The sequence below is a fragment of the Belonocnema kinseyi genome, chromosome 2, assembly GCF_010883055.1.
Source record: "Belonocnema kinseyi isolate 2016_QV_RU_SX_M_011 chromosome 2, B_treatae_v1, whole genome shotgun sequence".
Classification (NCBI taxonomy): domain Eukaryota; kingdom Metazoa; phylum Arthropoda; class Insecta; order Hymenoptera; family Cynipidae; genus Belonocnema; species Belonocnema kinseyi.
Window position 1 is genome coordinate 87,128,702 of NC_046658.1, and position 13,123 is coordinate 87,141,824.

At 28.8% G+C, this 13,123-nt stretch overlaps 1 protein-coding gene across 4 annotated transcripts in view; it reads right to left on the reverse strand.

The window, feature by feature from the left end:
• Positions 1-453: 453 nt before the first annotated feature.
• Positions 454-13,123, reverse strand: part of LOC117167276 (dipeptidase 1-like) — a 50,339-nt gene continuing 37,669 nt past the window's right edge. For all 4 annotated transcript variants that reach the window (XM_033352091.1, XM_033352088.1, XM_033352090.1 and 1 more), the window contains 3 exons: positions 3,483-3,567; positions 3,324-3,399; positions 454-940 (listed from right to left, as the gene is read on the reverse strand). In XM_033352091.1, coding sequence (XP_033207982.1) covers positions 706-940; positions 3,324-3,399; positions 3,483-3,567 — 396 coding nt within the window. In that variant the 3' untranslated portion in view covers positions 454-705. The remainder of the gene's footprint in view (positions 941-3,323; positions 3,400-3,482; positions 3,568-13,123) is intronic.

The following is a 13,123-nucleotide window of genomic DNA, read 5'->3' on the forward strand; positions in this document are numbered from 1 at the left end:
ATCTCTATTGTAAAAAATCTAACTGCTTTGATTCGTTATTGAAAAACATTTTCATGAAACAAGCAGTATATAATAATATATTTTATGTGAACAAGTAATTTTTTCGACTGATACGATAATGAATCTTAAATGGGCATATTATTCTCTAAAGATGTTATACAATCGTGTGATGTAAACACTTGTGGAATGCAATTGTGTCTATTTCCGTCAAGTTTTGAATAAAATTACAATGAATATCTCTATAACGGTAACGATTTATCGATTATCCTTTTTTAAATTAATAATTTTAGATTTACAGGTTGTTTGGAATAAGTAGAAACGTGAGGCTTTATATAGATTTTTATTAAAAATGTAAAATTGTTTTTGTGAGGTGTAAAATTACTTAATTAGCCAAAGCAAGTTTACAATTTAAAAACAAGTTTTAAAATAAGAGTCACACATTTTGTATATTTTGTACAGTTTTTTAAATTGCAGTGATAAAATGTGAAGAAATTTACTAGATTTATTAACTACATTTGTTCTCAAATGTAATTAATTAAAGACTGACCGTTTTAATATAAGATAATAATATAGTATAATAAAAATATTTATTCTAAGAGCCACATGCTTTCAGTTTTAATAAATCTAGCAACATCATCCTTGCATAATTATTGTAAAAAAGTTAAGAAATTTGATAGAATTTTGGATCTTTTTTGTTTTAAATTTTCAATTAACGTCATATCTGCAATATGCAGTGTCTTTGATGAGATTCTGGTGGATCCATTCCTCGGCAGGGGATTGATTAGAAAGAGCGGAAGCGTGACTTTCAACTTCTGAAAGAACACGCAAAAGATTGCCACCCACAAGTTTCTTGATGTCAGATGCTGACCATCTTCTGTCTCTTGTTAATTCCGCCAGCAAGAGGGGATAACCAGACACATCAGGAAGTTCTGTTGGAGGACTGGAAATGCAAATCAATCACACAATAAAAGATCAGACAAAGGTGCTAAAACAATAAAATTCTTTACATATCGACCTCAGTCATATTAAGTATTACTTCTTAGTTATAACTTCCCGTTAATTTTTTACTTTGTGCTTTTAGTTATTTTAAAGCTAATTCGTTACTCGTTAACTTAATTTTCTTATTTACGGTCTTGAATAAATTACGTGGTTTTTTGGTGGAGGCGGGGGGGGGGCTACGTGCTCAAAATAATTTCTTACGTACGATATTTTAGGGTCTGTGAATCACTCGAAAAACAAAAATTTAAGAATCTGGTAGAACATACCGCTGCGAAGTATTATGGATATATCTAAGGTAGTTCAAAAAATTTTTCTATAAAAAAAAAGACGTTCTTGTAAACATTATTCAGAATCGTCAATATTACGTAAATCTAGTTAAAACTCAACATTTCTTTTTAAAATTAGCCATAGAATACAAATAAGATATTTCTTTTTAAATATCGCTCCTATAATTCTCTTTTATACGGTCCCAAAAAAACCGGGTTTCCAATGCAGATTGTTTCTAATACATAAAATACTATTACTTTAAATTGATAACACTAGTATACAAATTTAATTGTTTGGTATAGATTGGTATTCGTAATTTTTTTGTTTATTTTCGTCTAAAACAATTTTTTTTTAATATTTCGGTTAATTGTACCTGACCCGCCAAATTTATCAGGGAAAATGAATCTAAAATCGTTGCAGATTCGATGATCTTTACCTTGACACAGAAAAAACAGAAGATAAAATTTACATCGATTTCCGATGAAAGATTCGCTGCAACAAAATTTAACTTTGCAGGATAAACTTTAACCAAATATCGATTAAACTTTCTGAATAAAATCTGAATAATATCTGAAAAGTCTGAATAAAAATGTATCCTCCTAAAAAATTTCCTGCAACAAACTTTATCAGTACTTTATTCTGTGGATACACTTTTCAATCAAAATGGTCGTTTTTAACATAAACTATGATTCACAGAGTAAATCTATCATAAAAAATAATTTTTCATCAAAATTCATATTTTGTGTAATTTTATGTTTCCATAAATTGTTTAAACAATTTATTATTGCTTATAGAAATTTTCTCTTAGAATAGCGTTAGAAAGTCGCAGTTATTCAGATTTTTTTCTTTATTGTCCAATTTTTAATTATGGTTGGGTAAATAATTCATTAAAGTTAACAAAATTAATTGTTTACAATTTTTTTGATATCTTAAACAATATTATCTTTGAATAATGTTAGAAATCTGCGTTTTTGTTTGAAATATTCAACTTTTCTGTCTACTCTTCATATATAGTTTAGTAATAACTATTGAAATTTAACAAATATAATTGTTTAAACCAATTATTATTGTTAAAAACTATCCTCTCCAATAGTAATGCAAGATAGTAGTGTTTTTTTCTTTAATTTTCCACTTTTTGTCAACTATATATTTTTTTCACATCTTTAAGGTGCAACAACTGCCCAACTGCAAAACCTTTCATGAATCATCATAGCCTACTAATATCGATTTAAATTTTTTCAACAACATTTTTTTTGTTTATAAGAGGATTTTTTACTTTACTTGATTAACTAATAGCTACTTAGAAATTTAAAAAAGGTACATTGTTTCTATGAGGTTTTAATTTGGAATATAAAATTAGCGTAAATGTATAGAATTCCTGAAAATAAAACCAAAAATCCAATGATCAAATTTGGACAAGCACCATCAAATGCTCCTATTGCAATTAAAAAAAAAAAGATTTTCTTCTTTTTTTAATCTTTGAACAAAAATAAAAAAAGAGGATTTTTTCTCATTTTTCTTTCCTCTTTTTTACTTATGTCTGAAGATTTGTTTACAAAAAAATATTTTTTTAATTTCAACAGGAGTATTTTATGGTGGTTCTCCAAATTTGCTCGTTGGATTCTCGGTTTTATTTTCAGGAATTCTACACATTACTTGACTATTAGACGTTAAATAGGTTTATGAATTTCATTTGAATCGAATGAAAATTTCCTAAATTTTAAACTACCGTAAGTTAAAAGCTGTTCATTGCAATAGAACACATCCATTAACATGTTTGTAGGCAGATTTTCTGAAAATAATATTTTCGGTAAGACAGAAACATAAGCTTGAAAAATATTGAAAGTATCCATATTTTTCTTTTGTTCGGAAGAAAAAACTTCCTGAATGAGGAAGCTTCACTTTATACCTACGAGAAAGCTAAATTTTCATAAGATGAGCAAAAATAAATACACATATAGTGAATACATCTATAGTACTTCGCAAGCGTTATTTTTTTAAGAATCCTTGAAAATCTAAACTTATCTCTGTTATTCTTGCGAGTTTACTGAGCTCACCTCAAAATTCCATCGTATCCAGCACCTAATCCCACGTGATTAACACCAGCTGTGTTTCTTATGTGGTTTATGTGTGCTAGATCAAAAAATGCGTGTCAGAATATATATATATATATATAAAAGCTTCTTTTTCGGTGAATGTCTGTTTCGTACACTCACCTATGACGTCGAACAGAGAAGCTGTATCTCCACAGCTGAGATGAGCACTATCAAAACTAACCATAACGAGGCCACCATTGAGAGACTATAAAAGAAAAAAAATCTGCTTACGAACTAGAATTTTTTCTATGTTAGATTAATCTAATGCACGGCTAGCCTCAATTAGGTTCAACCCAAATGTGCTGGAATAAATAAAAGCAAAATAAAGAAATAAATGCATTTCTTTTTAAGAATATTGATATTCAGAGGTTCCGCAAGCCGTATGAAGTTTAACACGTATTTCTCATAAGAAAAAAGACGTTTTTGTAAGTTTTATTCAATATCTTCAAAATTATGTTAATTAAGTTAACACTCAACATTTCTGTTCACAATTAACCATAGAATAAAAATCTAATTTTATTTTTCAATTATTACCCCGATAAGTCACAAATTGTTAATTAAACGAAAATACTTAGTTCTACTGATAGTTAGATATTGATATAAATTGCTTAAATAAGTTTGTATTGTTTTAACTTATTATCAACTTTTCAGGTAGAATAAATCAATGCTGAATTAAATTCAACATAAATAATTGTTTAAACAATTTATTATTATTTATCACAATATTCTCATAGGATAACGCAAGAAAGTTGCAGTTTTTTCTATAATTTTCCACCTTTTATAACCTTTTAAATTAATATTGGGTAATGATTAATTCAAATTAACAAGCTGAATTGTTGAAACAAATTATTATCTGTCATAACTATCTTCTTCTATAGTAATGCTAGATAGTTGTGGTTACTTCTTGTATTTTCAATTGTTAGTCTCCCTTGTATACACGATGAGTCTCATTATAATCCATTCATGAATTTTACAAATGGAGTTTTAATATAAGTAAACACGAAACTATCGAATAGTCCTCTCCTTTCGAAGGCCACCTTAATATTTTGAATTTTAAAATTAAGTTATTTTAAGTTAAAATTAACGTACTACAGGCACGAAAAGAAAAGGTTTCAGAATAAAAAATTGAATTATGCTTTTGAGAATCGTAAAATTATTGTGGATGGTATCAGTTTCGAGGAAAGGTTTTGTTTTGTATGAAAAAATTGATGATAACCAGAAATATTTTAAGCTGCAATTTTAATTTCTTGAAAAAATGTTGCCTATGAAACTTTTTAACAAATTAGAAAAAGTTTTTCGCAAAAAGATTCCCTACAACTTGACATATTTTCGAATGCTTCCAAAGAAAATCATCGGGAAATAAGCTATGATTTACGATCTATTAACATTTTACTGCAAATAAATTCAATTTTCTGTCAATTGCATTACTTCTTGAAAAATTCAAGAAGGAGGTTGTAGATAATTTTTATGCCTAAAAATTGCGCCATCATTTATTAGATCGTTTTATTTTTTTAATCGGTTAAGAAGAAATATAGACCAAACAACTTTTAAACAAAAATGAAAATTTTTGAATTAAATATTTCTGGTTGTTTTAAATATTATTTACAGAATATGCATTTGATTAATTTTTATTATTATTAATTCATTTCGACCTAACGGACATTTTTATCAGTCGAAATTGCATTGTTTATAATAAAAAAGAAAAAAACTTCGTTTATCATTTTAAACTTCGCGCGAAACCAATTAGATGCCGAATGCGACGCATGCGCATTTGAGTAACTAATTCTTGCTGGAATGTTATGAAAATTTGTCCTTAATGTATTTCTGTATTAAATTTATTATTAATACAGAATCAAAGTATCAATAACATAATAACATAATCGAAAAACTTTGAGTTCTTTAATAATAATTGAAAACAAAAGAACTTAATCAATTTCATTATATAATAATATTTGACTCATTTGATGGTAAATATACTAATTTTACGTCAAAAAATTTAATTAATTATTAATTTATTTGAGGTTAGGTTTCACTGAGCCCGCAGAGTGTAATTACTTACTTTCATCTTCCTCGCACAGGTTTCGAGGTCTACTGACTGGTTTTTGGTGCCTCTGAACACGTGGCTTACTCGCCTTATGCATTTATAAACATTGCTAGAATATTTTAAACGAGTATTATGTATACAAATTTCACTGCACTACCAGAAAAAAACAAGCAGTACTAGTTCTTCGAGCGCATGGAGATGGCGTTTCAGTAGGAAATTGGTCTGGCCCGGTCGGGCCCAGGTATGGGGCACACGGTTCTACCGATCAGGGCCAAATCGGGAAATCCGATCGGGGTCAGATCGTTATTACGTTTGAAATCGGGCGATTTCTGCACGGGTTAGAGTGTTGCTAGACATTTGCGCTTTTTTCTGAAATCTTCAGTTCTGTTTTGACTAACATTAATATAGGAGAAGATAATTATAAACCATAATAATTTTTTTAAACAATTAGGTTTCTTAAGTTTAAATAATTGTTACCTCACTTGGAGTAAAAGTTAGATAAAACGTTAAATATATTTTAGAAAAAACCGCAACCTTCTAAGAATTATTCAAACAAACTTGAAATAATTAATACCTTACTCTATGTGAAAAGTTAAAAAAATATTAAAAAATTGAAATTTACCAATTAAAATTTACAAAAATGTCGTTTTCCTAATGATAAATACATTTTATACTTCATGGGGCTTACAGAACATCTTAATATCAATTATATTTTAAAAATTTATTGATTTTTTTGTGGATTGGAACAAATTTCTGGACAATTTGCTTGAAAATAAAAAAAATTGCAAATGCATCTTTGGGCCACTCTTCTAAACTAGTTTCTCTTTTGTATGAAACCATGAATAGCATTTTACACTCAAAATTGTTCCGCTTCCTAAAATCTATAAAGTTAGACCCATTCTAGATGTTTCTTTTTTGTATTTTAACCAATTTTCCTAGCAAAAATTAAGAGAAAAAATACGATAAAAATCGACTAAGGTAGCATAAAAGTAACTTCAAAATTATATTTCTTTAATGTTTTTTTTTTTAGTTTAAAAGCAATGGAACGAACATGTTCTATGAAATTATTGAGGTTCAAAGCTTCAAGTAAAGCAAAATTGACAAAAAGAGATATTTCGGGTACCAATCGTGTAAAAAACTTCGAATTTTGCTGACGTTCCGTGAACTGTAACGTTCCCGAAACGTCGAAAAAATTCGTAGTTTTTTACAAGATTGGAATCCAAAATATCTCTGTTATCAAAATGAATCATTGTGAAAGCATTAAATCTATTGTTAAAGCAAAATTGTTCATCATTTCTAAAATTGAAGGTACATACTTTTTAACGATTAATTATCTCATCTTTCTCGTAAGTGACGAAAAATATGAATTGCAGTCAAATGTTCAAAATTATTCTGCTTCCTGAAATCTACAAAAAATATTCCCTTAATTATAAAAATCGACTAAAATAGCACATATTTTAACTAATTTCCACATTTTATTTTTTTAAACTTTTGTTTTTAATTCAATAACAATATAAAGATCATGTTTCATGAGACATAATTCTTAACGATTAAAAAGCGCATACTTGTTGAAAACTCTGCAAAGTATGAATAGTATGAATAGTTCACAGTTCAAAGATGGTCCACTTCCTGAAATAGGGTGGCCGGCGGACCAGGAATTCGGTAAAACCGAGAAATGACTGCGGGATTTTTTGAGTACGCAAAAGACCGGGAAATGACAGTGAATTTATTTCTTGATTGGGAATTTCACACATTTTTAGGTGAAGCATTGTCCAGTCACTTGAAATACCACATATATTATATCACATGATGTAAATTCGATTAATAATTTTTTATAATTAAATTAGACAAAAATAAAATAAATTTAAAAAAATTAAAGTAAGGAAATGTAATGCATAGAAAATTGTATCGATTTTATCCGTGTTAGATTTCCTCGGCTTTTTTCCTACAATAATAAAGATTTTGTCCAGGTACGTCCATATCACATGCCATTAATAACCCGGTATAATAAGCGTTCAATAGAAAAAAATTAATATTTTCAGATTTCAGCGTAAAAGTGAAGATTATTCTATTATTTTGAATGCGCGATTTTTCCATCTGTCTAAAATGTCATTATTAGAATGGATATCTCAGAAACTTATTTATTTATATTTCCATAGCGGCTGCCGCATAGATTCCTATTCCCGAAAAGAGAACGTGTTTTCAATATATTTAATTCCCTGCGTAATTGTGCCGACAGATAACCTCACAGAGATGCCTGCTATTCTCCAAAAGTGTTTGTATTTTGACAGTATGTACTTCCTTCTAATTAGCTCACAAAATATATGTAATAAATTGTTTTAATTCCTTCATGTGGAATATAAGTTTTGACAATTTAATCTGAATCAATTCAGGTCCGCCTCTCAAGACTTAAAATTATTTTAATTCAGACATTTAAATACATTTCTTAAATGCATTTCTTAACACGTTTAAATAAATTATTAAAATATAAATAAATATAAATTTGAATATTTTTCGAATTTATAAGTTATAAAAAGATTGAATAATGAAAAATAGGTTAAATAAATGCTTTCGTGAAATTTTACTTAGTCGATTGAGAGGAATAGGATTTGCACTTTGTCTGTTCCCGTTGGGGGATTTTTAGACGGAGGAAAAATCGCGGATTCATAGGAATACAAATTCTTAATTTTTCTGAATTCAACGCTTATTACCGGTAAATAATAGTTAACCAGATCAATTTTAACTTCTTTTTTAATGCTAAGTTCAGCTGTTCACTTTTTCAATCATACAATCATTGAGTTTGCAATACGTAATTCTAAAATATTTTCCTTTAGAAGTTTTCTCATTTTGGCGGTATTTTTTTAATTCAAACAGTCTTAAAAAAAATACAAGAGTTTGAATTGGAAAATTTTTGAAAAAAGCGTTTTCAATTGAACTGTACAAATTAAACTATTTTAATTTTAAAATCTTAGTAGTGAAACAAAGTATACTTTCAATTAAAACTTTGTATATGGTTTTTCAATTTTTAGATAAGAGAGGCTGCCAGTGAAGCAAGGACAACAATCAAACAGGTCAAGAAACTGCGTTCCCCCTTTTGTATGTATACTTTTTTCATAACAAGTTCTGGGCTAAGGGAACAGGAGTCAGGGCAGCGTTACCAGATGGGTCTCGTAAAAAATCAGCACATGTCCTCCTGCAACCCCCCCCCCCCCAACACACACGCACAGATCCAGCAAGTAGGTCACCAAACAGCTAGCCAAACGCCATTTAAAAAATCTGCCCGCTACGCGCTCGGTCTTTATATTTTCGCACATTCTTCCAAAAACATTTTAAAATTAGGACTCAAAACATCCACCACTGTAATTTTGTAATTGTGAATTCTCTTTCGTTAAAAGAGAGTTTGAGCGCACCTACGACACGCGACTGATGGCAATCGCCTTCCGCACTTGGTCTTTGCATCTCTTCCGCATTCGGGCACAGACCTTTTAAAATTAAAGGCGAACGGACCGACAACTGTGATTTTGTGATTTTGAACTCTCTTTTGTTAAAGCTCTTTTGGCTTTAACGAGCACATTCTCATCACATATCTCGTGCTTCGCACTCGATTTTGTCCTACATGTACAGTTTTCTACATTAAACACAACACTTTTATATCAATTATAACAAATTTTTTATGTAACTCTGCCTGGGATTACTTATTTAAAAATTGCAAAATAAAAAGCAAATTGTATCTATCATGATTATTTTTGTATTTGTTTCTTATTTTGCTTTAAATTGTATTCTAAGCTGCTCTGAAACATGTATCATTTCAATAAATGTATATCATTACAATTCATAATATGCATAAAAATTGAATCATACTAATTCTTATTTCCTTCTTTTTATAATTTTTTATTTTTAATGTTGTTTTTTACGATTAAATAAAAACTACTGCGCATCTGTATAGAGTCTAATACAGAAACCTATATAGGGTCCTATATAGGAGCCTATGTCGTCTTTCGTCTTTTCTGTACTTTTTCCAAAAAGTTAATTTTTGCATTTTTTATCTAATGTTTTACGATTAAAAGAAGATCTACTCGTCCTATCGAAAAATGATTAATAAGAAATTTATAGGTCTTTTTAGGCGAACAACTTTTGTCTGGTAATTTAAGTTGATACTTTGTGTCGTTTTTTGAAACAAATATTATATTTCTATTTTGAATGGTATTTTTTACGACTAAAGGAAAAACTACGTGTCCTATCAAAAATTATAGCTCTTTTTTGGATGAACAATTTTTGTCTCATTTTTTTTCGTAGTTTATATCGAAAAGTGATTCATTATAAATTTGTAGTTCTTTCCAGGGCGCGAAATTTGAGCTTTTTCATTTTTTTCGTATCTTGCATAGTTTGACCAAAAAATGGAATTTTTGATTATTTTTGATACGATCAAATTTGGAATGTTCAACTTTTCGACCAAGTTAAAAAAGTTGTTATCGTAGTCGTGTAGGGCTTCCAAAAAGCAAAGTGTTTCTTCCCTTAGTTTTTTTTCATATCATGCGTTTTTTGGCTTAAAATGTTCATTTCAGTTTGTTTTTTTGGATTTTGAAAATGCTCTAACTCTGATCATTTTCTTTTTATAAAAAAAAGTCATGGGGATAAATTGTTTGAGTTTCTGAGTACTATGGACAACCATAAATAGAATTTTTTAATCTTGAAAAAATGTGGTTTAAAAATTTTTTTGTACGATCAAATTTGGAATTTCCGACTTTTTGACCAAATTGAAAAAGTTGTTATTATAATCTTGTAGGGCTTTCAAAAAGCAACATTTTTCTTTTCCTGACTTTTTTTTATATCATGCATTGTTTGGCTTAAAATGTTCATTTTAGTTTGTTTTTTTGGATTTTGAAAATGCTCTAACTCTGACAATTTGCTTTTTATAGAAAAAAGTCGAAAGGATAAATTGTTTAGGTTTTGAAGTACTATGAACAAACGTGCATAGAATTTTTACATCTTGAAAAAATGTGGTTTCAAAATTTTTTTGTACGATCGAATATGGAATTTTCATCTTTTTGACCAAATTAAAAAAGTTGTTATCATAATCTTGTAGGGCTTTCAAAAAGCAATGTTTTTCTTCTCCAGACTTTTTTTCGTATCATGCGTTGTTTGGCCTAAATTGTTCATTTTAGTTTTTTTTTTATTTTGAAAATGCCATAACTCTAGTAATTTTTGATTTTTCAAAAAAGTCATTACAATAAATGTTTACATTTTTTTAATACTATGAATAACCATACAGAGAATTTTTGAATTTTTAAAAAAGGGGTCTCAAAAATATTCAAAATGTGACCACTTTTTGAATTTTCATCCAAAATGGCTGGCTAACGAACTTGGCCTTTAGTTTAGGACACTAAACGAGTGTACCAAAGAGCAATCTAATAGATTACTTTTTTCAAAAGTTATCGTGTTCACAGAAGACAGACATACATATAGACATACAGCATACAGACATACAGTAAGACACATTCGCAAAAACCTGTTTTTCGGATTTAGGGGGTCTCAAAACGTGGACATTTGACAAAAACTGGGGGGGGGGGGGGCAAATTTTACATAAATCTAATACCTTCTCTGATGAGAATGTAATAATGCAAAAAAGTTTGCACTTTCGATAAAATCGAATGCAAAGTACGAAGTACATAATGAGAATGTGCTCGTTAAAGCTGAAGGAAGTTCGACAAAAGGGGATTCTCAATCACCAAATAGAAGTTATCGATGTTCTGACCTTTAATTTTTAAAAAATTGCGCACAAATGTAGCCTAAACACAAAGACTGAGCGTGTATCGCGAGGTGAATGCATCATCGAGCGTGTATCGCGAGGTAAATGCGTCATCGAGCGTGAAGCGCGAGAATCAATAATCGCGCGTCACAGGCGCGTTCAAACTTGCTAGCCACGCACACAGAGCGCTATAAGAACGTGCCCGCAAAGCGAGCAGATTTTTGTTTACTATATATATATTTTTTTAATCAGATTTTATAACAAACTTCTAGATGTTTTTGGTTACAGAAATTGTTTTTAAAATTTGTTTCGCCTTTCGTGTCCTTTTTCAAAAAATGTATTCTAAAAATTTAATTTTTGTATTTTCAATCTTATTTTTTACGATTAAAAGAAAATCTACTCGTCTTTTAATTTTAGTGCATACCTTGTGTCGTTTTACAAAAAAATCTATTTAAAAAAATGTATTAAAACAATTTTTTTATTTTAAAGGTTATATCTTACGATTAAAGAAAAAACTAAGTGTCCTCTAAAAAATTATTCATGAAAAAATTGAATGAGTCTATTTATTTTTTTCGTAGCTTGCGTTGTTTGTCAAAAACATAATCTTTTTAGTTAGATTCATTTATGAATAAACAAAAACTGCGCATCCTATAAAACAGTAATAATAAACATTTGTAGCCTTTTCTTGGATAAACAAGTTTTTTTGTAGCTTATGTCGTTAGTCCAAAAATTTAATTTATTTTTAATTTTTAATTTTTAATATTCTTTTTTACGACTAAAAACAAAAACTGTGCGTCCGATCGAAAAGTGATTGTTAACAAATTTGTAGATCTTTTTAGGGCGCGTAATTTTATTTTATTCAATTTTTGCGTATCTTGCATAGTTTGACCAAAAAACGGACTTCTTGGATTTTTCATTATTTTTGGTACGATAAAATTCTAAATTATCGACCAAATCAAAAAATTTGTTTTGATAATTTTGTAGGGCTTTCAAAAATTAATTTGCAAGTCTTTTACCCATCTATAAGAAACTTTGACAAAAATTTATAAAATTTCAACAACAAAAATTTCAAAATTTTGAAAATGCACTCAATTTTTCAATTTTGGTTCGAAATATCTGATTAACGAACTTAGCCTTTAGTTAGCCTGGCTACAATATTCATGTAACCATACATACAGACATACAGACAGACGTACGGACAGGCAGACACCGACAAAATTTTATGATTTTCGGATTTTGTGCACGCCGAAACGTAAAGATCCGTTAAAAACCAGAGATCGAAAATTTGGACGATTACATTACACTCTCATGAATCTTAAAATTCGTAATTTTGAAAATAATGAATTTTTTTTTAATTTCGTTGTAAATGAAAAATTTTATGGATGTGATTTTCAAATATATTTAATATTTATGAAAAATTTCTTTGAAATTTTCTTTCTTTATTTATTTAACAGGAAAGCAGTTTTATTAATTTTTTAATTGTGAAAATTAATCATATAACGTTTTTCATTTTCATTCAAATTAAAAATGTCATTTGGATAATTTGCAAGTATTTTTGTTAAGTATCGAAGACATTGACAACATTTTCTGAAACTTCAGGAAAAATTGTCTAAATTGTTGAAAAAGCTCTAATTTTTTAAATTGTGTGCTAATCGAAAAATTCGACTAGAATAGTTTGAAATGTATTTGGTATCTACTGAAAATTTTTAATAAAATTTTTGGATTTATGAAAAAAATCATTGTTTCTATTTTTTGAAAATTTTCGAAAAGTATATAACTTTTTCAATTTTTATGAAAATTAAACATTTTGTTTGGATAACACAGGCCAACAATTCTCAGAACCAGAGACCAGACCTACTATACAAATATTCAAATATGAAAAATTTCACCCCCAAGCCCGGTAACTTTCGAGCCAAAAAGAGCCAACTTTCGAGCGGCCAAAAAAATTTAATTACGCGTATTGGTATG